This window comes from Gorilla gorilla, chromosome X (assembly GCF_029281585.2).
Source record: "Gorilla gorilla gorilla isolate KB3781 chromosome X, NHGRI_mGorGor1-v2.1_pri, whole genome shotgun sequence".
NCBI lineage: Eukaryota > Metazoa > Chordata > Mammalia > Primates > Hominidae > Gorilla > Gorilla gorilla.
In genome coordinates this window covers 38,505,204-38,529,715 of record NC_073247.2, presented here as the reverse complement: position 1 = coordinate 38,529,715, position 24,512 = coordinate 38,505,204, and the positions used below count along the sequence as shown (strand labels likewise).

At 37.3% G+C, this 24,512-nt stretch overlaps 1 protein-coding gene across 1 annotated transcript; it reads left to right on the top strand.

The window, feature by feature from the left end:
- Positions 1-19,203: 19,203 nt before the first annotated feature.
- DCAF8L1 (DDB1 and CUL4 associated factor 8 like 1) lies at positions 19,204-22,703 on the top strand. The gene has a single exon (XM_004063941.3). It carries the CDS (start codon positions 19,332-19,334, stop codon positions 21,165-21,167), a length of 1,836 nt encoding a protein of 611 aa, XP_004063989.1. The 5' UTR covers positions 19,204-19,331; the 3' UTR covers positions 21,168-22,703.
- The last annotated feature ends 1,809 nt before the right edge of the window (positions 22,704-24,512 follow it).

Genomic DNA, 24,512 nt, shown 5'->3' with positions numbered 1-24,512 from the left:
AGCCTTAGCAAACACTAAAAAGTGAAGTGTGCCCCCGTTGTCAGCTTATCCTGGGAATCAGCTGACCATAGCAAGGTACTTTTCCAGGGAAGCCACATTGATCATTTCCCCTTGTTTGTCCAGCTTCCCTTTAAAAGATTGTGCTTATCACTGCTTGCCCCTCCTTTATATTATAGAAGAAAAACCTTCGGTTTGATTCTGAGACACATTTCCTAGATTACAGTGTTCTCCCTTTTGCAGTAGTATTTCCTTCTAAATAAAGTCTCTCTTATCTAAGTCTGGTTTTATTGGAGATACTTGATGCACCTGAAAGTGTTTGTGTGGGGAGAATGGAAACGTATGTTCATGTTGGAGGTAACAGAAACCCAATGCAAAGTACTTTAATCAAAAAGGTTAATTTATCAGTGCTTGGAACTAAGAGTTTCAGAGGTGCTTTTGGCTTTGAGTAGAGGAAATATTCACAAGATCAAATTCCCTTATCATGATATTTTCTTTCTCCATGTTTTGGCTTGGCTTTCCTCTTTATTTCTGCAGAAAGCTCTTCCCATACAGAGATAAAAATGACCACCAGCACCTTCTTGAAGGAGTCTCAAATAAAGACTTCCAAAGTGGAGCAACAAGAAAGCTTTTATTGCCTGGTGGTAGGAGAGCCAGTCTTAAATGAGATTGCTGTGCCTTCTAGCAGTTAGCTGAGTGTTTATGTGTTATAAGCACTCAGGTGTTTAGGAGAAAGGGAATAAAAAACTATGTGATATATGGGGCAAAACAAATGGACAGTTGTTAATTTTCCGAGGTAGGTGTTCTACAGATAAGCAATTCTGAGAAAGTACATACTCCTGTTCAAATTTAGCGAAGAAAATGGACAGTTTAAGAAAGTCTAGTTTTGTGTTTAGCAGGAAGACCTATTGCTTTAGGCTAGGAGCTTGCAACTGTTAGTGAAGAAGTAGAACAAAATGTTAACCCTTTATAACCTCTAGGCCTAAATGGCCTCATTAATCAAATCAGTACACCTTTTTCCAGGTAGCTTCATCAAAAGTTCTGTGGATGTAGGCTGTCATTGGCCCACCTTGGGTCAAGTACTCTTCCCTTAACCAATACCTGTAAACTGAGAGATACAGAAATCTCATCAATCAGACCTAAGCCAAGTGGCCATCCACTGGGAGGGGGACAGAGTCAGCCCTACCTGAATCAAAATCTCAGAATGGGCAAGAGGTTACATTCTATTAACAACCTAGATGCCTGCTGAGAAAGAAAAAAGCATCCCTAACAGGTGTCATATGGTAGCTGGCTATGGTCTTCTCTTGATGAACATGAACTCACAGAAGACTAACATCAATTGAGTTCAGTTTGTATCCACAATGGAGTGAGACAAAAACATGACCACTCTGTAACCATGCCGGAGCTCAGATAGAAACAAGAACTCTGCAAACAAACAAAAAAATATGCACGGGTATGTTCATTGCAGCGCTATTCACAGTAGTAAAGACATAGAATCAACTTAAATGCGCATCAACGGTAGACTGGATAAAGAAAATATGGTACATATTTTCCTTATGGAATACTTCTTTTTTCTTTCTGGAATACCGCATTGCCATGAAAAAGAACAATATTATGTCCTTTGCAGAAACATGGATGGAGCTGGAAGCAATTATTCTAAGTGGACTAACATAGGAACAGAAAACCAAATACTGCATGTTCTCACTATAAGTGGGAGCTAAACATTGAGCACATATGGACACAAAGAAGCTAACAGTGGACACGGGGACTTACTTGAGGGTGGAGGGAGGGAGGAGGGTGAGGATCGAAAAACTACCTTATCAGATACTATGCTTATCATCTGGGTGGCAAAATAATCTGTACACCAAATCCATACAATATGCAACTTACCTATATATGTACACCTGAATGTATATGCACAAGTACACCTGAACCTAAAAGAAAAGTTTTTAAAAATTGTCCAAACTTATCCCTCCCCCAGCTTATAAGAATGGCTGCTGCTTTTTTACCCATTACAGTCCCAGTTCATCTTTCACGCCTCTTGGATAAAAATTATTAAGGTACCTGTCACCAAATTGCCTCAGATTTCTGACAGCACCCAATCCAGGTAAAATGTCTGCTTCTTTGAAAATTTACCAAAAGCACCTCAGGCCCTAATCTTATGATAAGCTCCTCCTACTAGCCTTTTGTAGACATGCCACCTTGTTGGGCAGGTTTCCCTGTTACAGCAAGTAATAACTCCAGGTGTGTTTCCTTATGGTCTTTGGCTAAAAAGCATCAAGACTATTACACTCCTGACTTAAGAAATCTTGATTTCTCCTCAATGACCACTGCCTTTGTGCATGGAAAAACCTAAAAAAGCATATATTTATACTGAATAAGAACAAGGAGGCTTAGGGTGACAGAACACACATAGCCTCATATTCAGGACAGCATGATGACGCTACTGATATTCAGCTTCGATTGTTATTTTCTTCAGCATCGAATAATACAGTTTCCAAAGCAATCCAGTACTCTCATTGAGACAGGGACTTAAATGATGAAGCATTGCTTGAGGTTACATCAGAATAAGATAAAGTGTTGGTAAGCAAAATTATTTTTCAATGCTTTTGGAAATCCATTTTCAAAAGGACAATTATTGCTTTGCATTTTCAAAGGCCATGCTAGAAAAAGTAATAAACAGGTAATTTTTCCTTAAAATGTTAACATTTTGTTTACCAACCCATCTTTGCTTTGTCAGAAGGCACATCTACCTAGAGGCATCGACTGTTGTCCTGCTGCTTCTCAGATATTCCAGACATTCCGCAGGCTGAACAGCACTCCATTCCCATGATATTTCCTTTCATCTCTCCTGGCACCTCTTCCTTCAGGGTTCTCTGCTAAGGGGAGATGCAAATTTAAGCAGAAAGGTTAATGGCTGTTAATAGCTAAATGTGTTTCCTTTTTAGAGGTAAAATACTATCACAAAAAATATGGCCTCTGTTGTGGATGGCCTGAGTTTTAATTCTTGTACTTTTGGGTACAGGCTTTGCTGGGCAAGTCATTTATTCTCTTAGAACCATAATATTTTGCAACTGACAAAATAATTCTGTTTCATTTAAGCACTTTCTGAGGGCCTCTGATGCTTTCAGAACCATGGATGACCACTGAGTTTACAACTATGCCACCTGAATTTGAGAATCTCACATTTGTTTTGTTCTTGCCTCACAAAATTGTTATGGAACTCAAATTAGACCATTTATATGAAAACATTTGGACAATTCTGTGTTATCATTAGGACAGCAGCATTTAAAATATTTCCTTCATTGTGTTGAAGCACAGGAACAGGTAGGAGTGGGCATTTCAGGGAAAGAAATGGGCTAAACATGAAGAAATCTCTGGTCAGAGGTAACTTGCTTGGTGGTTTAAAGTTAATTACAAGAAAATTACTGTCCAAACTGAAGAATTGTTTTCTCTATTGTTTTATTCCCTAATATGTAAACTAAAAAGCTATTCTTTCCTTCCTGTCCATATGGAAGTGTCTTATTCTTTGCTTCTAGTCTGCAACACCATTAATGCTTTGGAGAAGGACAAATGAAATAAAGCATAACCCCATATTAGTTTCTACGCTCTATAACAAATTATCACCAATTTAGCAGCTTAATACCACACATATTTATTATCTCACAGTTTCCATGGGTCAGAAATACAGGTTTCTTCTCAGATTCTCACAAGACGTCAATCAGGGTGTTGACTGGGCTATATTCTTGTCTGGAGGCCTGACAGGAAAAAATCTGCTTCTAAACCATTTCAGTTTGTTGGAAGAATTAATTTCCTTGCACCCGTATGACTGAGGGTCCTGAGGTTTTGCTATCTGTCAACCAGAGGCTGCCTTTAGGTTCTAGAGCAAGTTTGTCCAACCCGCGGCCCACGGGTAGCGTGCAGCCCGGGACGGCTTTGAATGGGGCCCAACACAAATTTGTAAACTTTCTGAAAACATTATGAGTTTTTTTTTTTGCAATTTTTTAAAAGCTCATCAGCTATCATTAGTGTTAGTGTATTTTGTGTGTGGCCCAAGACAATTCTTCTTCCAATGTGGCCCAGGGAAGCCAAAAAATTGGACACACCTGTTCTAGTTCCTGCCACATAGGCTTTGTCAACACGGCCACATACTTTAACAAGTCACCTCAGGGAGGACCATCCTAGACTCTTTTTAAAGGGATTCATCTGATTAGGTCAGACACATCTGGGATACTCTCCCTTATGATTATTTCAGTATATACTGATTTGGGATCTTAATTACATCCACAAAGTCCCTTCACCTTTGCCATATTTTATGGCTAGAGCAAGTCACAGGTCCTATCCACACTCTAAGGGAGGGGATTATAAAGGGCATGAAATATCAGAGACTGGGAATCATGAGGGTCACCTTAGGGGCTGTGCACCACAGTCCTTAGAAGAAATCAAAGAGAAAAGTTTTTTTTAACAATCTAAATTCGCTCTATTCTTAAATCAAATGCAGCGTACCCTTTACTTAACTTATCTATTACAGTTCTTTTTGTTTTGTAAGCAGCTTTAGGAAATAGAACTGTATCTCCACAGGGGAGATAGGCAGTGCACGCATGCAATGGATGGAGAGTAGGAGAGCTAGTATGATGATATTAGCAATAATAATACTTAACTATTAACTATATGTTATGGATTGTTTTAAGTATTTCACATAAATTTTCTCACTTAATCCTCACAGCAATCCTCTGCAGTAGTTTATCTTATTATGCAGAGAAAAAATGAGATCATCTGGAAAATCAACATATGGAATGCCTAGTAATCTGGAAGATCAACTCAGGAATGCCTAGTAATATCTGTGCCCTTGGTGCTTAATGTGGTATGTAAGTGGTTGTTCAATCCAGATTTGTTGAGCTAATATGCTGAAATATTCATAATCAACATTTGGAATCTACAATACTTACATAGTCATTAAACTAAAGGTTCTTGGCAACTTGAAATCAATAAAAAACAAGCTGGTTGTTAGGTTTTCTAGGATTCTGAACTTGACTCTCCTTTTTCACTTGTTGAGAACTTGAGATAATCACCTCAAATTCCCGGATTCCCATAACCTTTCCTTTAAAAATAAGGATGTGAAGCTGGATCATCTGTAAGGTTGTGTCTATATTTAGGTAAAACACATTCAAAATGCATGGGGAATTTTTCACACAGAGTTTGTCTAATAACTAAAAAAATTTCCAAATACATTAACTATATATATTTACAGTAGAAATAATGCTAAGCGAATGGAGTTTATATTTGAACAAGAGTTTTGCTACTAGAGAGACCTAAGTTTGCATTCCAGCCCCAAAACTTATTAGCTGCAAGTAACTTTGCCTCTTTAAACCTAAATCTCCTCCCCTTTGAAACTGAAAGAAAAGACCTACCTTGCCAACCTTTTTTGGGATTCAATTAAAATAACTTACATAAAGCAATTAGTGTAATATCTGGTGCAGTGATGTTGCTCACTTTCTCTTCTCATTTGAAAAAAATAAAGAAATAAAAGAACAATCTAAAAACACCACCAAATGAATTTTATCTTCACATAGCAATTCAAACTTTGAAAACATAAACTTCTGAAATTTTCATTTGGATGTTTGTAAACATATAACACCCCACAGTAGATGTGTGTGTGTGTGTGTGTGTGTGCGTGTGTGTGTAAAGATATTGTGTGAATAAAGAAGTTCCCTTGTTAGCCGAATGAATCTTATAAGTCGGAAGACTTGAATATAAAATGTTTCCCTTGGTGGTTATAAAGGAAAGTCATGTGTGCATTTCTGAATGTTCCATTACACACACTTTAATTGCAGTGGTATTTTAATTGCACAGTGATTGCAGTTTTATAAGCAAGACTTATAAAAATAGTCTATGCTATACTATATTGAATGAAGCATTCCAGCATTTAAGAAGATGATATAAATAAGGGTTGTAAACTACATTAAGCTCTTTTTATAAGGTGATTGCTCTTTAATTCCAACTTCACTGCCCACAGGCTGAAAACTGTTGGAGAATGAACACTGTAATTGACTAGCATGGGAGATTTTTAACACTTACTTTTAGTGTTGAGGGAAATCAGTTTTTGCACATCTTCTGAACTGAGCTAAAATCTCTATCTAGAGCATTCCTATAAACTGTCCATCTTATCAACTTGCTTTTATATGTTTCTTTCTAATTTCTTTGTGGGATACCCTTGCTCACATAATCAAAAATAAACATGGATATGTTATGCTTTTAAGATCAGATATGGTTTCTTTAATCACTCTTTTGTGACTATTACAGGTATTAAGAAAACACATGGTTGAAAGATTATCTTTTTAGAAGTCCTATGCCCACAATATCTGCCTCAGTCTTTTCCCATGTCCCTTTGTTATTAATTTCTTTTCAATTTCTGGCCCAAAATATATTCAGAGAAATTGACATTGCTATGAATAACACACTGACACAGACAGATTTGTTTAAAGAAATTGAAAAGCCTGAAGGACACAGTAGCTGTTTTTCATCTGTGGTTGCTCTACACAGGACCACTTTATAAATGAGCAGCTTGCATTTATGAGACTCTAGCCATCAGAATAGTTCAGGATTGAACCAGCTTTGCTGAAACATAATACAACTAGTTGTTGGAACTATTTTGCTTCTGAATCTACAGAATTAACTAAATCTGCTTCCAATGTCCTACTTAGCACGTATACTAGAAATTCTTTGGCTTCTAACTTGAGAGTACTGTTTGTACATGTTTTAAGTTTGTTTTCTCCTGTCCTACAATGTGAATTGAAAAAGCATAGTATGAACAAATGTATTTCTATTAGTTTCCCAATCTTATGAAATAAAGAAGTTGGGAACTAACTGGCTTTTAGGGCTTTTTTTGAGTTATAATCCATGATTTTATCTTTCTAGGATCCCATATTTTTTCATCAGATAGTTGAAAACAATTGGTACCTTTTATTTCTTTTCTTATTTTCCCCACGGGCCAAATTGTCTATAACATGCTTACTTGATTAGTTAATGAGATTGGAAATAGATACATAAAACTGTATCACTTCTTTCCTTGAAAACAATTGACAACAAAAATCATGGAAAAATAAAGAAGTAAAAACTCAAATGATGAAACAAATAAACAAAAGAAATCATCAAGTCCTCAATGAATTAGAGTAAAATTTGGACCAAACCAGATAAAATCCTCAAAGAGGTTATTTGCCTTTTCAGTCATCAGGCATCTAACTTGCAGAGCCGTTCAGAAGTTGGTGATCTTCTAAACTGGCAATCTATCCATTGAACCATAACTACATGGACTTTAGACAAGTTATAGACGTGAGCAGAACTCACATGATGCCAAGAAATGTCAGGGAAAGGTAATAATCAAATTAGACAGACATGTCATCATGAGAGAAAGCAGATTTTCATCATGGCTGAGGATTTAGCTCTATAGTTGCTGATCTTGGTTAGCTGAAGAGTGGTGGGAGAAAAATCACCATATAGAGACTCACTGAATGGCTGGATTCACTGAGAGTCAGGCCTCCTCACAACTGGTAAGTGGAAATACTCTCAGCATTGAGTGTCAGAGACAAAGAATTTTAATTCTGTTGCTCTAAACCTAAGATGCTTACTTTCTCAACTCATCTCCTGGGTACTTCTCCCTCATTGTATTTAATTAAAGCTTGGTTGTAGTAGATATGTTTGATTGGGACTTAATACTCATTTCAATATCATTTTAGTTTGTTCTTCTGTGCTTCAGAGTTTAGAAAGCTAAAAGCCCTATTTTCTAGCTCCCTTGTAGCTAGGGACGTGAAACTTATGTACGTTCTGCCAATCAGATGCATTCATATGAATTTTGGAATGAGGAAGTGTTGTTTCTATTTTTTCTGCTGTCAAGCTAGGTCATGTTCCCTCACACTCCCCCGCAACATTCAGTGTTAGTTCCTAGCATTCAGGGTGTCAAGAGGCAGAATATGGGACATCTATTTTGTGCTGGTGTGCATCTGCATAGGATAGCATGGCTATAGGGTCAGGAACTGAAGCCACTTAATGACCAATGGATTAAAGCTACAATGATATGTACTTGAAGTCAACGTAAAAGAAGAGCTAGTAACTCCACTGGAAGATCAGTTCTGTGTTGCTTATCATGGAATAATGCCTGTCAGACCATTCCTTTAGCTCTTCTAATTTGCTTTAAATTTGTTCTTCTTAAATTAATTGGAGGCATTTCTGTTCCATATAACTGAAATCTGCTTGGAATGTTGACCCAAAGGCATTTACTTATTCAAAGATGAATTATAACTAGTATAGTTATAATTATAATATAGTTATAATTATATAATTATATATTTTATAATATAGTTAAAATTATATAATTATATATTAGATAATATACAATATAGTTATTAATAACTATATTATTAAAGTTAATATATAATATAATATATATAATATAATTATTAGAATAACTAGAATTATACAATGGTTATAAAATTACTGAAGACAGGGGTCAGCAGGCTTTTTCTGTAAAAGACCAGATGGTAAATATTTTTGGCTTACTGGGCCATACAGTCCTTATTTCAACATTAATTTTGTTTTTATAGCATTGAAAGTAGCCATAGATAATACACAATCAAGTGGGCATAGACGTTTTCCAATAAAGCTTTAGTCGCAAGCATATAAAGTGGACTGGATATGACCTGACGGCCTTAGGTTGCCGATCCTTGAATAGGTATAAGATCTTTGATTTGAACAGCACCCAGTTAAAAAATGTAATGAAATAAAACAATCTCACTTATAATAAGGAGAGAAAGTAAATTAAATTTTAGAAATGTACAAGATTTGTATGAAAATATTTGAAAGTTCAATTGAAGTAAGACTATTAGAAGCCTAAGATTGCTGTTAGCCTTGAAGACTAAATATATAAATATATCTTTTCTCCACAAGTTAATGTAGAAATTTAATATGACCCCTGTAAAACAAACAATGTAATTATTTGTCATACGTTTAAATTTCATGTGAAATAAGAAAACAAGAAAACTGAACAAATTACAGTTATTAAACTATATTTTCATTTGTAAAATAAAGCACAGGCAGAATAAACAAAACAGTGAGTTCAGAATGAGATTTCCAAAATATGAAAATTTAGCATGTATTAAATGTGGCATTTCAGATCAAGTAATTAATCAAAAACAATGTTTGAGAACAACTGGAGTGAAAACAGAAGTCATTAAAAAAATCTATTTAATAATTTTACACTGAGCAAGAAAGAAGCCAAAAACCTAGAAGCTCTAAAATAATTGACAAATCTGTTTAAACAACCAAAATAGCTGTGTCAATGATGCTTCTGCTGCTGCCGATAGTTGCAGATTGCTTAATATGTGCTAGTTGTTATTCTAAAAATTTAAATGGATTAGCTGCTTAAATCTTTCCAAAGACAAAATACTAGCCCTACCTCAGACAGAGGTTTTACAGATAGGGATCTGGCACAGAGAAGTCAGCTAGTAAATAGTGGAGGAATTACATTTTCTTTATGGCAAAGTAGAACATACACAGTTATCAAAATACAAATAAAACATGCAAAAATATTAGCCAGCTACATGGAGAAGGGGTTATTTCATTGACATATGATAAGTTATTTTATACTAATAATAAAAATCTACAAAACAATAAAAATGGGCAGATGTAATAATGTACATTTTATAAAGAAAATAATGTGCAACGTATGAGCAGACATGTTAGAAGGCTCAAATTCTAAATAGAAGAATAAAAGAATAAAAAGTTGCGGTACAGATTTTTATTATAGTAACAGAGATCTGAAGGTTTGTAATTCATTGAGGTATTTGGTGAGAAAAAAATGAAAGAAAAGAATCATTTGAAGTGCAATTTGGCAGTATTTTACTTATCCTACACATACATTTATAAACATGATAAAAACACACTAAAATATGTAAAATCTTTCCCATTTCAGCATTACTAATTAATAGCTAAATCCTGAAATGCACCTAAGGGTTGTTTTAGTCATATTTTATTTTTAAAAAATTATGATAGCTACAATTGCAATATTAGCTATTAAAACAAATATAGATCCTGTCCTTACACACTGATATTGAAGCACATAAAAGATATTCTAACAAAACATAAACAAATTGCAAATACAAATGTAAAAAGTGTGTATATTACTCATTTCAGTAAATTTTTTTTTTAAATATGGATATATGCTAGGGATATTTCCAGAAGGGTCACAAGAAATTTATGATGGCTCCTGTAAGGAAAGAGGGCTGTAAGTTTGTATATGCAACTGTGTGTGTTTAGGACCTTTTTATCATGTTTTTTCCCCAATAAAATAACTTAAAATTATGCTAAATATCCTAGGTGAAAGGATAAATACAGGTAAACATAGTAAGAAAATAAAGATATACAAAAATAGTAATATAACTAACAATTACACGTATGGATTTGGACAGTGAAAAAGGACTTTTTGAAACAAAGAAACTGTTATAGAATATAGATATACCTTTTGTGTATCTACAGAGATATACTATATATATGTGTATATATATATATATATACACACACAATAGATATACAATATAGATATATCTTTTGGCAATTTCTTTTCTGAAGAAGTAAATTTATGGAAAATTAAAACTTCTACTGATAAATAGCCATTCTGAACAAACTTTAGAGATTATTTTTCTGAAGTTTTTATATCCTAATACATACATATGTATAATTTTTCACTCATTAAAAATGTGATGAATATAGGAATAATTTCTATTTATGACAATGCCATAAAACACTGTGCTCCTATTAATGAATCTGAGGACTATTATTTGCCTGCAAAGGATTTTATTATTTTTTCTAAAATAAATTTTAACCCAGTAGATTGTCATGGTATACTCTCCCTTCACTTACTATTTTTCTTCTCTTGCCACCAGCTAGAAATGAAATATCATAAGCATACTTAACAAACATGGGAAGAACATAGAATATTTTTCATTAAATAGAGGGTTAAATAATGCTGCTTTGTCTTAAACTTATATTTAATTCTAGCTGTTTACACTTTAATAACGTTTATAGCAATTACCACAGTTGGATTATATCTAGACTTTGCATGAGGGAATGTGTAAAATAATTTAATAGCAAGAACTTAGTCTGATTATGTTTAGAAGTTGGTGGGAATATTTTTTCTGTTCATTTTGGTTTGAGTAATGGCAAATTTAAGAGGAAAAGTTAACAATGAATAGAGGAAAAGATTCATTGTAGTAACTAAAATAAATGCAGGGGACATGATCTTGTTCCCTATTAGCATGGACATCAAAGCAAGTCATCACTGTAAAAACCAAAAGGTAAGGGAGAGACCCTTTCAGGCTAGTCATGAGTATAGAGAATAGAGGATATTTAGTAAATATTAATACATGTACTTCCTAGGGATGACAATGTGCATTTAATATATTCACCACTTTATATCACATTGTTTTGCAGAGATACAGTACTTAATTATTCAAAAGGAAAAGGAGATGGTTTTTACTGTGAAAAACCTTATTTAAGGATATAGATAATATGTAATTACATACTAACAAGGAAACACTTCAACAAATATATACATACATGCAGTTTCAGCCCAATTACTGTGATAAAATTAATTTATTGAGTACAAAGTGATAGATCCTTGATTAAAAATATCTCCCAAAACATAAATTAAATCTTCATCAATAAAAACAAAAAAGTTATAGAGAATGTCAATTATAAAATGAATCAAACAGAACTATTTTTAACCATTAATCACTAATGAACAAATGACACAAAGAAACAACATTTGTAGAAAAAGGAGGAAGTGATGTCTTACCTTTTGTTTGTCCTGGCCCCCCGCTCACTAAACATTATACTTAATTTCATGAGAAAATGAATACATGAAGAAGCACCTGTTATTTCCATGCATGTTTTGGAAAAGAAAATAAAGCTATAATAATAGGGTACCCCCATGGAAAAAATTATCAACATTAGGTAAGTATGGTTATTGGCCCCTTTTTGCTAGTCTTTCATAAGCATAAATTCTTTCTAATCTGTAGGGAATTTAACTTTCCTTGGTATCAGTTACTAATCTCACATATTAATTAGAGGGTTCCTCCTAAGTTTCAATTCTAAGTCTTTTCCAGGTCTAACATTCTATGGTGCTCCTTGTTATCCTTTGCTTGTGCTTACAAAGTCCATAAAGGTGTAACAGAAGAAAATAAATTTGAGGATCTATTGCAGAACATCATCAGAGGGTCATGAAAATGGAATCTAAAAGAAAGTTTATACTTCAGTTTTTCTTTGTTATATTTCATTTCATATCTCTTCTAGGCTGTAGGAGATCAATCAGAGTGGTGGGGGAAACTATAGGGAATGGAGCAGGCCTTCTGAAAGGTCAGAAGGCTCTCCAAAGCTTTAGGGGAGAATAGCTGAAGGCAGCTGTTTTCTAACCCTGAGGCAGAGGGCGAGGAGTATGTGCAAGGAAGTAAAGGGGAAGTTATCTTGATCAGGCTTGTTTGTTTGAAGTTGTCTAGGAACTGACCTTTGAACATCCACGTGTGTGACATTCCCTGAAAGGGGAACAATAAATGTTAATTACCTGCAGGTTGTGTATGCTCCAGGCTTTCAGCACTGTGCCTGCACTGAATAAAAGCAAGCAGCTCCAGCTTCTCAGGGCTGAACTTTGGCCACTAGAGCCAGGCAGTCCCCTAGCTGCTCTTACACTGCATACTGTGTCTGAGTACTCATTTCATCCGTTGGTTGGCTAGGGTTTGTGGGACAGACTGGCACTAGGCATCACTCTCCTTTTGCTCTCTATGGTCCTCTCAGCCTTGTCTTTACTTAACCATCAGGATCTAGGTCCTTCAGATGGGTCACAAGGCTCCCTAGGTACTAGGTTACACCACTGGCTATTTCTAGAAAGAAAACAGATTCTTACTCTTTATTACTGGAGGGATTTTAGATCCTTTAAATTTTTCAGAGAGGACAAAGCCACCTTTCTTTTTCTAATATTGTCAGCTATTCATAACATAACTGAAACGCATTATTTTATTTTTTTTTCTCTGCCTCTTTGTGATTTTTTCCTAAGGATACCACACCCCTTCAGGAATCAAGAAAAAGACAAAGGATAGAAGAGGTGAACTAGAAGGACAGTTTCATGATGCAACAGAGAATTTCATGGATGTCTCACCATATCTCTTGATTACTCACTATATTTTGAAAAGCTTTCTAATAGTACCAACCACATAAATCATGAAAACAACTGTCTCACAATATGCTTCTTCAAGAAGTTTGCAATCTAATAAGAAGGATCTAGCATGATGTAGGTAAAAATAGTAAGGTAATTAAATACATTGTGTAACAAAATGAGGATAAAAGCATCTTGAGACTCTAAAGTTGATAAGATCACAATGGTTGTCATAAACATTCTTTGACTTATATGGGAACAATATTCCATATAAGTCCCATATATTTCCATATATTTCCCAGCTCCTCAACTAGATATCAGAAGTTTCTCAAGAGCAACAAACATCCCTTTTCTATTATCCTTCCTCACCACCTAGTAGTGTCTCCCACATAAAAGATGGAGTGAATCTGTGTCGATCAATCAAAACATGCCACTGCAGTATACTGATTCCACTGTGAGATGGGGAAGGTCAGTGGGATTTTTGCTCCTCACTTATTTTGTATTGAAAGGACACTCAAGGCTCGGGTTCAAATTTCAAGCTACTGCTACCCAAATAGAGCTAAAATTAAAAGCTCAAAACCCCACATGGCAAATAACTACTGACATGTACTTCATAAAATTGTATCTGTGCATTAACAGAAATTTCTGTCAGAAGCTAAATTAGACTTACAAAATACTATGAACACTGGATACGTCATGTGTATGTGGAGCTAAGTGGTAAGGGAAGACAGATTACATATTTTTTTAGCATTCTCCTTGTACAATTAGAAAGCACTTGCATTTAACCTCTGATAAAGTCTAAATGGTTCCTTAAGATATGTTTTTTCCTACAGAAATATATTTTCTTTCTGTATTTATTTTTACTTTTATTTTTATTTTTTTTTGAGACGGAGTCTCACTCTGTCGCCCAGGCTGGAGTGCAGTGGCGCCATCTCAGCTCACTGCAACCTCCGCCTCCCGGGTTCACACTATTCTCCTGCCTCAGCCTTCCAAGTAGCTGGGACTACAGGTGCCCGCCACCACGCCCGGCTAATTTTTTGTATTTTTAGTAGAGACAGGGTTTCACCGTGTTAGCCAGGATGGTCTCGATCTCCTGACCTCGTGATCCACCTGCCTTGGCCTCCCAAAGTGCTGGGATTACAGGCGTGAGCCACTGCACCTGACCACAGAAATATATTTTATTAATAGAACATTCCAAGATGTAACTTAATGAGTTAGGGCAAATGTTGACGAAAGGGAAAGTTTATACAGGTATGTGTTTACTAAAATTTTAAATAAAAATTAACTTAAATCAATTCAACAAATGTTTATTGCACGTCTACTATATAGAAAGTACTGAAGTAGGTGATGGTTTTTAATTTTTTTTTTTGTTGCCAGGATCTCACTCTTTTGCCCAGGTTGGAGTGCAATGGTGCAATCTCAGCCCACTGCAGCCTTGACCTCCTGAGCTCAAGTGATCCTCCCGCCTCAACCTACTGAGGAGCTGGGCACAAGTCACCGCACCCAACTAATTTTTGTATTTTTGTAGAAATGGGATCTCTTGCCCAGGTTGGTCTCAAACTCCTGGGCTCAAGCTATCTACCTGCCTCAGCCTCCCCAAATGCTTGAATTACAGGCATGAGCCACTGCTCCCTGAGAGATGTGCTTTTTAAAAAGAAGTAAACAAAATGTCAAGGCAATACCATAAATGTCAGTGGAAAAATTTTATTAATACTTAAAATTTAACTCTGTACTATTAATATTGTTTTGCTATGGAATATGCTGCAGGTTCCACCATGTCTTATTTATTAGTTTGTTGAGTTTTTTAATTAAAGAGTAGAATGGCATACAAGACCTTTTATTGTTCTTTGCCATTTTTCTTTCTATTTTGAAAATAATATCTTCAGACAATTTTTCATAAAAAATTTGATTATAAAAAGAAAAGGCAAACATATGTGGTAATACTTTTAGTGCACACCTCACAAATGTCAAAGCTTACTGAACTGCTCACAATTTTATTGTTGTTAATGAACCTTTTAGCAAACCACAAAAAAAAATTACCTCCTGATTCAAAATCTCTGTTCTTAGCAGAGGCCTAACATGAATACTATTTAAAATTTGTGGCTGCATAGTTTTAAATATTTGATGTTCAAGAATGTTTCCTGCCGACCAAATAACTCTTCCTCTCAGAAACATGGGAAGGAAAAATGGGAAAGATAAGCTGAGAAAAGCAAATTGTTCTTAAAATAAAACAGCTGGCTGAATTAAATGGAATCAATTACACTTTACATCTTACATTGAAATGCAGTGGTTAGTGAAGAGACAATAATATTATGATGATTTAATTTTAACATGAGATTCTCTCATAAAACATGTAAAATGTACAAATATTACAATTATCAAGAAATACATGTTAAAATTTTAACCCTCTGGGTTGACAGACTGTGTCACAGTGAAACTTTTCAGTGACAGTAGAGCTAGAAGAAAATGTGAAGGTTATCGTTTAATGCAGCAGTAATTAAGCAGGCAGATGTCTTCATTGTGGTGCGATTGGCCTACTTCTCCACAAGCTAAATATCTTTGCCCATCTGGACGTGGTCAATGACCTACTTTTCTCAATTCTACCAGTATTGTACACTAACTCACAAAAGTGAAAAGTAATCTAGTTATTATGAGAGGAAGTAATGCAGTTGAAATGATGTATGATATTTAGCAATTAATCTTACTTAGATTTCTCATATATTATGGGTAAATATACTTTCCTACAAGGAATTTTATGTTGAGTCTCAAATTTAACCCCAATATATGACAGAAAAGCAAGCCTAGTATGAACATATAAACATACATTTTCTTTTTGTTTTTACATCTTAACATTTTATTTTATTATTATTATTTTGAAATGGAGTCTCACTCTGCCACCCAGGATGGAGTGCAGTGGCATGATCTTGGCTCACTGCAACCTCTGCCTCCCGGGTTCAAGCAATTCTCCTGCCTCAGTCTCCTGAGTAGCTGGGAATACAGGCGCCTGCCACCACGTTAGGCTAATTTTTAGTAGAGATGGTGTTTCATCATGTTGGCCAGACTGGTCTCGAACTGCTGACCTCAAGTGATCTGCCTGCCTCAGCCTCCCAAAGTGCTGAGATTACAGGCATAAGCCACTGTGCCCAGCCTTAATTTAACATTTTAAACATGGTTTTGAATCTGCCTCCCCTTAGCGGATACTTTACGAAGATAACATAAATTTACTGTTTCTTATGAAAATTTCAGAGAATGATCTTCAGCCTGAGTCTTAGGCAATGTTGTTTGCATCGCCCTGATGTAAAATTGTTCAATATTAGATGTTTACGTTAACATTAAACTCAAAATGGATATCTCCCTTAGGCTATTCACTATTATCCATCCTCCATGGAATGTTCAATAGAAATTTTTTTGGTTTTGTTTCATTCTTCTATATATTCATTCATAAATATACAACTTTAATACACGAATTCACCAGAAAAATACTTACTACTTACCTATCCTGTGCTGAGTACTTTGTTGTTTAGGAGCAATAAACATGACTGTCTTGTAAATGGATAGTCAGAAACTTACAATCTTTAATAACTTGGATGTTTTGTCATCCTCTAAATATAAAACATAACTTAATATTCTGACCTAAGTTCTAAAATTTAAATAAATAATCGACAATATAGTCTGTCTCGGTCAGATAGACTATGCTATTCTGCAATAACAAAAATTCCCCAATTTTCCAAAGATGATGATGATGAAGTGGATATTTTGCTTATGCTACATATCCATCATGGGTTACTGGGGAGGAATAGGAGAAGTGTTCTCTGTTCATGGTAGATATTCGTGGAGACTAGCTGACATCTGGAACATTGCAGGTCATCAGCAAACTGGGGAAAGAGATGTATGGATGGCCACACATTAGCAATTAAACGAGCTGGCTCAGTAATAATAAACATCACTTCCTCTCACAAGGGAGCAGGTAAATCTGGTCACACGGTCGCATCCAACCATATAAAGACCTGAAAGTACAGGCCTACCATATACATCGATGGGAGAAAAACTAGAAATATTTGTCAAATAGCACAAGAACCAGTAGTACTTGACAAATCGTCCCACTTAATGATCACTGAATATTTGGATCACCTCAGTTCTCTCATACAAAGCATATCTAATTGATGAAGGTGGCTACACTAAACAACTGATTTTCACTGTAGAACAAACAGCCTTCTATTGGAGGTAGATGCCATGCAGGACTTCCATAACTGGAGATGAGAAATTAATGCTTGGCTTCACAGCTTCAAAGGCCAGCCTGGCTCTCTTGATGGGGGTTAATATAGCTAGTAACTTTAACTTGAAGCCAATGCTCATTTACCATCTGGAAAATCCTAGGGCCTGTAAGAACCATGCTAAAACTACTATGTGCTCTAAAAAAGGAACAACAGGCCGGGCACGGTGGCTCACGCTGTAATCCCAGCACTTTGGGAGGCCAAGGTGGGCGTGATCATTACCTGAGTTTGGGAGTTCAAGACCAGCCTGACCAACATGGAGAAACCCTGTCTCTACTAAAAATACAAAATTAGCTGGGCGTGGTGGCACATGCCTGTAGTCCCAGTTACTCAGGAGGCTGAGGCAGGAGAATCGCTTGAACCCAGGAGGCAGAGGTGGCAGTGAGCCGAGATCATGCCACTGCACTCCAGCCTGGGCAACAAGAGGGAAACTCCATCTCAAAAAAAAAAAAAAAAAAAAAAAAAGCCTAGGTGACAGAACATCTGTTTACGGCATAGTTTACTGAATATTTTTAATCCCCTGTTGAGTTCTACTGTTCAGAAAAGGAGATTCCTTTCAAAATGTTACTGATCATTAACATTGGTCCTGGTCACCCAAGAGCTCTGATGATGCACAAGGAGATTAATGTCTTCACATCTGCTAACACATCATTCATCAGTAGACCTTGGGTCAAGGACTCTTTTAGACTTTCGAGTCTTATTATTTAAGACTGTCAGTCTCTGCACTTCACCATTGTGCCCCAGATTATTCATTCAACTGGCATGAAGAGGGGTATGGCGACTGTGAGATTTGAACCATCATTTAACAAGATATGGGAAGTGAATAGTATTTGCTCACCATGACTTTAGTTTTAGTTTCACCTTCCAAATTAGGCTTCTATACACTTCTTAAAGTTTTATTTAAGTTGTACTTTCATCAGCATACACAGTAGTAACAAAGCCCTTTCTAATAGTCGCTGTATTAGCTACTTTGTGGCTGTTAATGTTCATGCTCCTGCAAGATCCTTTCAAATCCCTTTTTGTACTATCTACTTCCCTTTCCCTTCCAAGCATCAGTACTAATGCACAGCTCTTTAGTCTTCAAGCTGCTGAAGGAGCTTTTGGCCACAGGTGAAGAGATTTTAAAGCATCTGGGACATCTGGGAGTTGATATGCTCATCCCTCCCAGGGTGGCCTTTAATCAAGGACTGAACAGTGTAGGAGTATGAAAGTTCACTCTCTTGCCTGGTGTAAGGATAACTCAGACGTAACTTACTCTCCAGAGTTCCCCAGGAGGATCGTGCTGAAGCTATCCTCTGAGGGGTGTTCACCTGCGATTTCACTCTTCCTTGGCGTCCGCTGTCTTCCCTTAGATCATTTTCTTAAATTAATCAAAGATACATCCTCATCTCAGAGCCTATGTCTAACTTAAGATACACCTATACTAGAGACCTCACTGTCATGCCAAAATGTTGCCGTCTGGTGGCAAGACTATCAGAGTTCTTTGCATTCACTTCGTGACCTTTCAAATAAAAGCATTTTCCAAAGTGTGGCAAGTTTCGATCTTGAAAAAAACCACAGCTACTCACAGTGTAAGATGCCCGTGGGGGTGTGGCTCTGGGCCTGGAAAAATTAGAGCAGTCGACACTGAGAGGAGGCGAGCAGATAAGAAGTCTTCTGAACCTCACTGGCTCCCATACTGACGTCAGCATTGGTGGATTAGTTTGTCGCCCCCTTCAGCCAATCGGGTTGGTGTCTCTTTGCTGCTTACCTACTGCCTTCTCCGACCGTCCGTCCTCGGGGCAGGCGTGCTCTCTTCCCTGAGCTTTTAGGGGTTGGCTTTTCCAGTTCCAGATCAGCTACAGCAAACATCGTTCGAGATGTCCCACCAAGAGGGCAGCACAGACGGCTTACCAGACTTAGTGACTGAAAGCCTGTTCAGCAGCCCAGAGGAGCAGTCTGGAGTAGCACCGGTGACGGCGGCCTCCTCAGACATTGAAATGGCGGCCACAGAGCCATCGACCGGAGATGGTGGTGATACCAGGGATGGTGGTTTCCCGAACGATGCCAGCACAGAAAATCAAAACACAGACCCAGAAAATTCAACTGAAGACTTCGAACTTGAAAGCGTGGAGGACTTTGAGCATTTCCTCATGAGTGGTGAAGGTTTATTTGATTACCCGTTAGTGGGAGAGGAGGAGACAGAAAGGGAGGAGGAAGAAGAAGAGATGGAGGAGGAGGAAGGGGAGGAGGAAGAACAGCCTCGGGTGTGTCCACGATGCGGTGGCGCCAACCATGATCAGTGTTTGTTAGAGGAGGATCAGGCGTTGGAGGAGTGGATTTCCTCAGAGACATCTGCCCTGCCCCGATCTCGCTGGCAAGTCCTTACTGCTCTTCGCCAGCGGCAGCTGGGTTCAAGTGCCCGCTTTGTATATGAGGCCTGTGGGGCAAGAGCCTTTGTGCAGCGTTTCCGCCTGCAGTATCTTCTTGGAAGCCATGCCGGTTCTGTCAGTACCATACACTTTAACCAGCGTGGCACCCGACTGGCCAGTAGCGGTGGTGACTTAAGGGTGATAGTGTGGGACTGGGTGCGGCAGAAGCCAGTACTGAACTTTGAGAGTGGTCACGATATTAATGTCATCCAGGCTAAGTTCTTTCCTAACTGTGGTGATTCCACTCTGGCCATGTGTGGCCATGATGGACAGGTACGGGTAGCAGAACTAATTAATGCATCATATTGTGAGAATACTAAGTGTGTGGCCAAGCACAGGGGACCTGCCCACGAGTTGGCTCTGGAGCCAGACTCTCCTTATAAGTTCCTCACTTCAGGTGAAGATGCCGTTGTGTTCACCATTGACCTCAGGCAAGACCGGCCAGCTTCAAAAGTTGTGGTAACAAGAGAAAATGATAAGAAAGTCGGACTGTATACAATCTCTATGAATCCTGCCAATATTTACCAATTTGCAGTGGGTGGACATGATCAGTTTGTAAGGATTTATGACCAGAGGAGAATTGATAAGAAAGAAAACAATGGAGTACTCAAGAAATTCACTCCTCATCATCTGGTTTATTGTGATGTCCCAACAAACATCACCTGTGTTGTGTACAGCCACGATGGCACAGAGCTCCTGGCCAGCTACAGTGATGAAGATATTTACCTCTTCAACTCCTCTCTCAGTGATGGTGCTCAATATGTTAAGAGATATAAGGGGCACAGAAATAATGACACAATCAAATGTGTTAATTTCTATGGCCCCCGGAGTGAGTTTGTCATGAGCGGTAGTGATTGTGGGCACGTCTTCTTCTGGGAGAAATCATCCTCCCAGATCATCCAGTTCATGGAGGGGGACGGAGGAGATATAGTAAACTGTCTTGAACCCCACCCTTACCTACCTGTGTTGGCGACCAGTGGCCTAGATCAGCATGTCAAGATCTGGACACCCACAGCTAAAACTGCCACTGAGCTTACTGGGTTAAAAGATGTGATTAAGAAGAACAAGCAGGAGCGAGATGAAGATAACTTGAACTATACGGACTTGTTTGACAACCACATGCTTCAGTTCCTCATGCGTCACCTGTTACAGAGAGCTCATCAACCCGGCTGGAGAGATCATGGAGCTGAGTTCCCAGATGAAGAAGAGTTGGATGAGTCTTCCAGCACCTCAGATACATCCGAGGAGGAGGGCCAAGATCGAGTGCAGTGCATACCATCCTGAAGGCCTCATATCCAGTCCAGCTAGATGCCACCTAAGTACACTGGACTTTAAAATTCAGTTTGACTAATTTAGAATTGTCAATTGATTAATAGATTTGCTTTTTGTCTTCTGTTTTTGTTACCCCTTATATGAGTACATACGCAACTTATTTATGCCTCTTTTCCTTTGTTCCCTTATAATTGACCTCTAAAATTGCATAATTTTGTTGAAAAAATTAATGGCCTTATTAGATGTATCTGCTCATTTCAGACATTCTGAAAGCTATTACTTTTTTACTTTTTTCATCTTTTACCAATTTATTTTGAAGATAAAGTTCTTCAGTTGAGTTGAAAATTTCATAAACGTGTTTATTCTTTAGAGGTAAAATAAGGCAAACCATAGTTCTTTGAATACTGACACACACATACACACAGTCTCAGAAAAGGAAAAGAGAAGTAGTGTGTAGATTAATTCCTAACACTTGGCCACACACACACACAGCTTCAAAAGTTGTAGTAACAAGAGAGAAGAATAAGAAAGTGGGACTGTATACAATCTCTATGAATCCTGCCAATATTTACCAATTCGCAGTGGGTGGACATGATCGGTTTGTAAGGATTTATGACCAGAGGAGAATTGATGAGAAAGAAAACAATGGAGTACTCAAGAAATTCACTCTTCATCATCTGGTTAATTGTGATTTTCCAACAAACATCACCTGCATTGTGTACAGCCACGATGGCACAGAGCTCCTGGCCGGCTATGCACACACACATACACACAGAGCCTTAGAAAAGGAAAACAAGAAGTAGTGTGTAGATGAATTCCTAACCAGATAATCCATCTCCTCAGAGCAAATAACTTGGGATTATCCACATTTTCTGAATCAATATGTTAATAATATTGATTAATTTAAGCACACTGAAGCTGGTAAGAACTAAATTAAATTTAATCACATGACATTGTTTACTCTATGCATTAAATTTTCTTGAAGTTTTATGGTTGGGAACTCCCATAGGATTACATTCCAGGAAGTCCTCCTGGGGCAAGCATCTCCTATAAGATACCAGATAGGAATATAAAAATCTCTCATATTTGAAAACATTTATTTTAATTAACTTTTAAGAATAAGTTGCAATAAAAATTGTTTATACTTACACATAACCATTTGATACAGTTGGTAGAAAAATCCTATTTAACATCCATGCATTGCTTAAAATTTAGCTGTTTTATGAGTTTGTTTTGAAAATTGCTGCAATAAAAACTGTTTATACTTACAAGTGATGTAGTTGGTAGAAAAATCCTATTTGACATCCATGCATTGCTTAAAATTTAGCTGTTTTATGAGTTTGTTTTAAAAATTGTTGCAGTAAAAATTGTTTATGCTTACAAGTGATGTAGTTGGTAGAAAAATCCTATTTGACATCCATGGATTGCTTAAAGTTCTCTCAGCTGTCTTAGAGTTTAAATTGTTTTAAAAATTGTCTTAAGCTTTACTTAATATAAATTTAAGTTACTAGATGTTCAATTACTGTTCAATAAAAATATTCATTTTTATTTTATACGTGTTATTTGTGTAAATGAATTCAGAAGATCACCTTTTCCCCAACACCGATGAACTATACCACACCATTTTTTTTTGGGGGGGGGAAAGGGTCTCACTCTGCCACCCAGGCTGGAGTGCAGTGGCACAATCTTGGCTCGCAGCATCCTCTGCCTCCTGGTTTCAAGCGATTCTCCTGTCTCAGCCTCCTAAGTAGCTGGGACCACAGGTATGTGCCACCACACCCGGCTGATTTTTGTATTTTTGGTAGAGACGGGGTTTCATCATGTTGGCCAGGTTGGTTTCGAACTCCTGACCTCAGGTGATCCGCCCGCCACAGCCTCCCAAAGTACTGGGATTACAGGCATGAGCCAACACATCCAGCCTATACCACATCATTCTTTGCAGAATTTTCTTGGGAAAGAAAGATGTAATGAAACATCTTGTGTCCTAACAATGGCTTTTCTTTGATAATACTTATTGAAATGAGTATTATTTCAAGAGTTTTGGGGAAAATGTTGAGTAATTTGCATAATGAGATTAGAATTTAGAAAGGAACATAACGACTGAAGTTCCTGCTCACTGAGATCCAAAGTTATGGACAACTGCCCGGCGGTCTGGGAGCCTCAAGAAGCCCCTACCAAGGTCTGCTGTCAGGAAAGGATCTTAAGAGTCCCAAAAGAGAATTTATGGGCCATAACAAGAGAGTTATAAACTAGAATTCCAAGTTTGGGGCACCCTGTATAACTTCATGGGACGCATACCAGCAATAATATTAACAAAACATTAAAAACATCATTTGGTATTTCAAGTGACACTCGGTGTCAATGAGAGCAAAAGTGAAAGCAGATAAATTACGCAGTTCTTTTTCCACCTGCTGTTTAGAAGGTCTCCCTCTGTGGGGATTTATATTCTGCTCACTTAGCTAAACTAAAACTTTACTCCAGAGTTCCCTGAATGGTTCTGAGATTGCTTGTGCTACCAGAGGCATTTGGTAAAAGATTTGGGAGGCAAAGGTAAAGTAGTAGCCACATTTGTTTTATGCTCAGAAAGGTGCTGCTGCAGCTCATGAATATTTTTGCTTATATCCTGGCTTACCTTGGTGTGAGGCAGCAGTTGGGCCCACAATTGCTCCAGTTCTCCCTCATATCTTCCTCCTTCTTCACCAGCTCCATAAAAAAGAACGCCCACTTTTTTTTTTCAGGGCATTGATGTCATTGAAATTGGAGGTTTGGAGGCAGTGGAAGATCAACATGGGTTCCAGTCAGTCCTTGAGAGCTCTAGATATTCCTCATGGATTCCATTTATCCTTGCTTCCTCTACTGTGCATCATCTCCTCTTCCTGACTTCCCTGCTGACTTCAGGTTTCAGCATCTGATGCAAAGACAAAAGCCTCGCTGAGACTGATTAACCAGTTTCCACAATTCAATAAGGCCTGGACCTATTATAAGTCCCTTCTTATATGTGAATCACTCTGAGCGTTTGTTTCTCTGATTGAACCCTGACTGATGCAACCTCCCCCACATGCTTTGGACTGAATAAATCCCCTGGTTACTTAGACTTGAACATTTGCCATCTGGAGCAATTATAGGTCCCTCGAGGGAGAAATTGAACTTGATACACACACACACACACACACACACACACACACACGCAATTCTTTTAGTTTTTTGCATGAAGAATTTTTTACTCGCCTTTGCATGACATTTTGACAAAGCTACACAGTTCTCCTTCCACCATATCTTTTAACTTTTTAGTTTTAAATAAGTTAAATTTACAAAAAAGTTACAAAAACAGTACAGAGAGTTCTCATATTCCTTTCA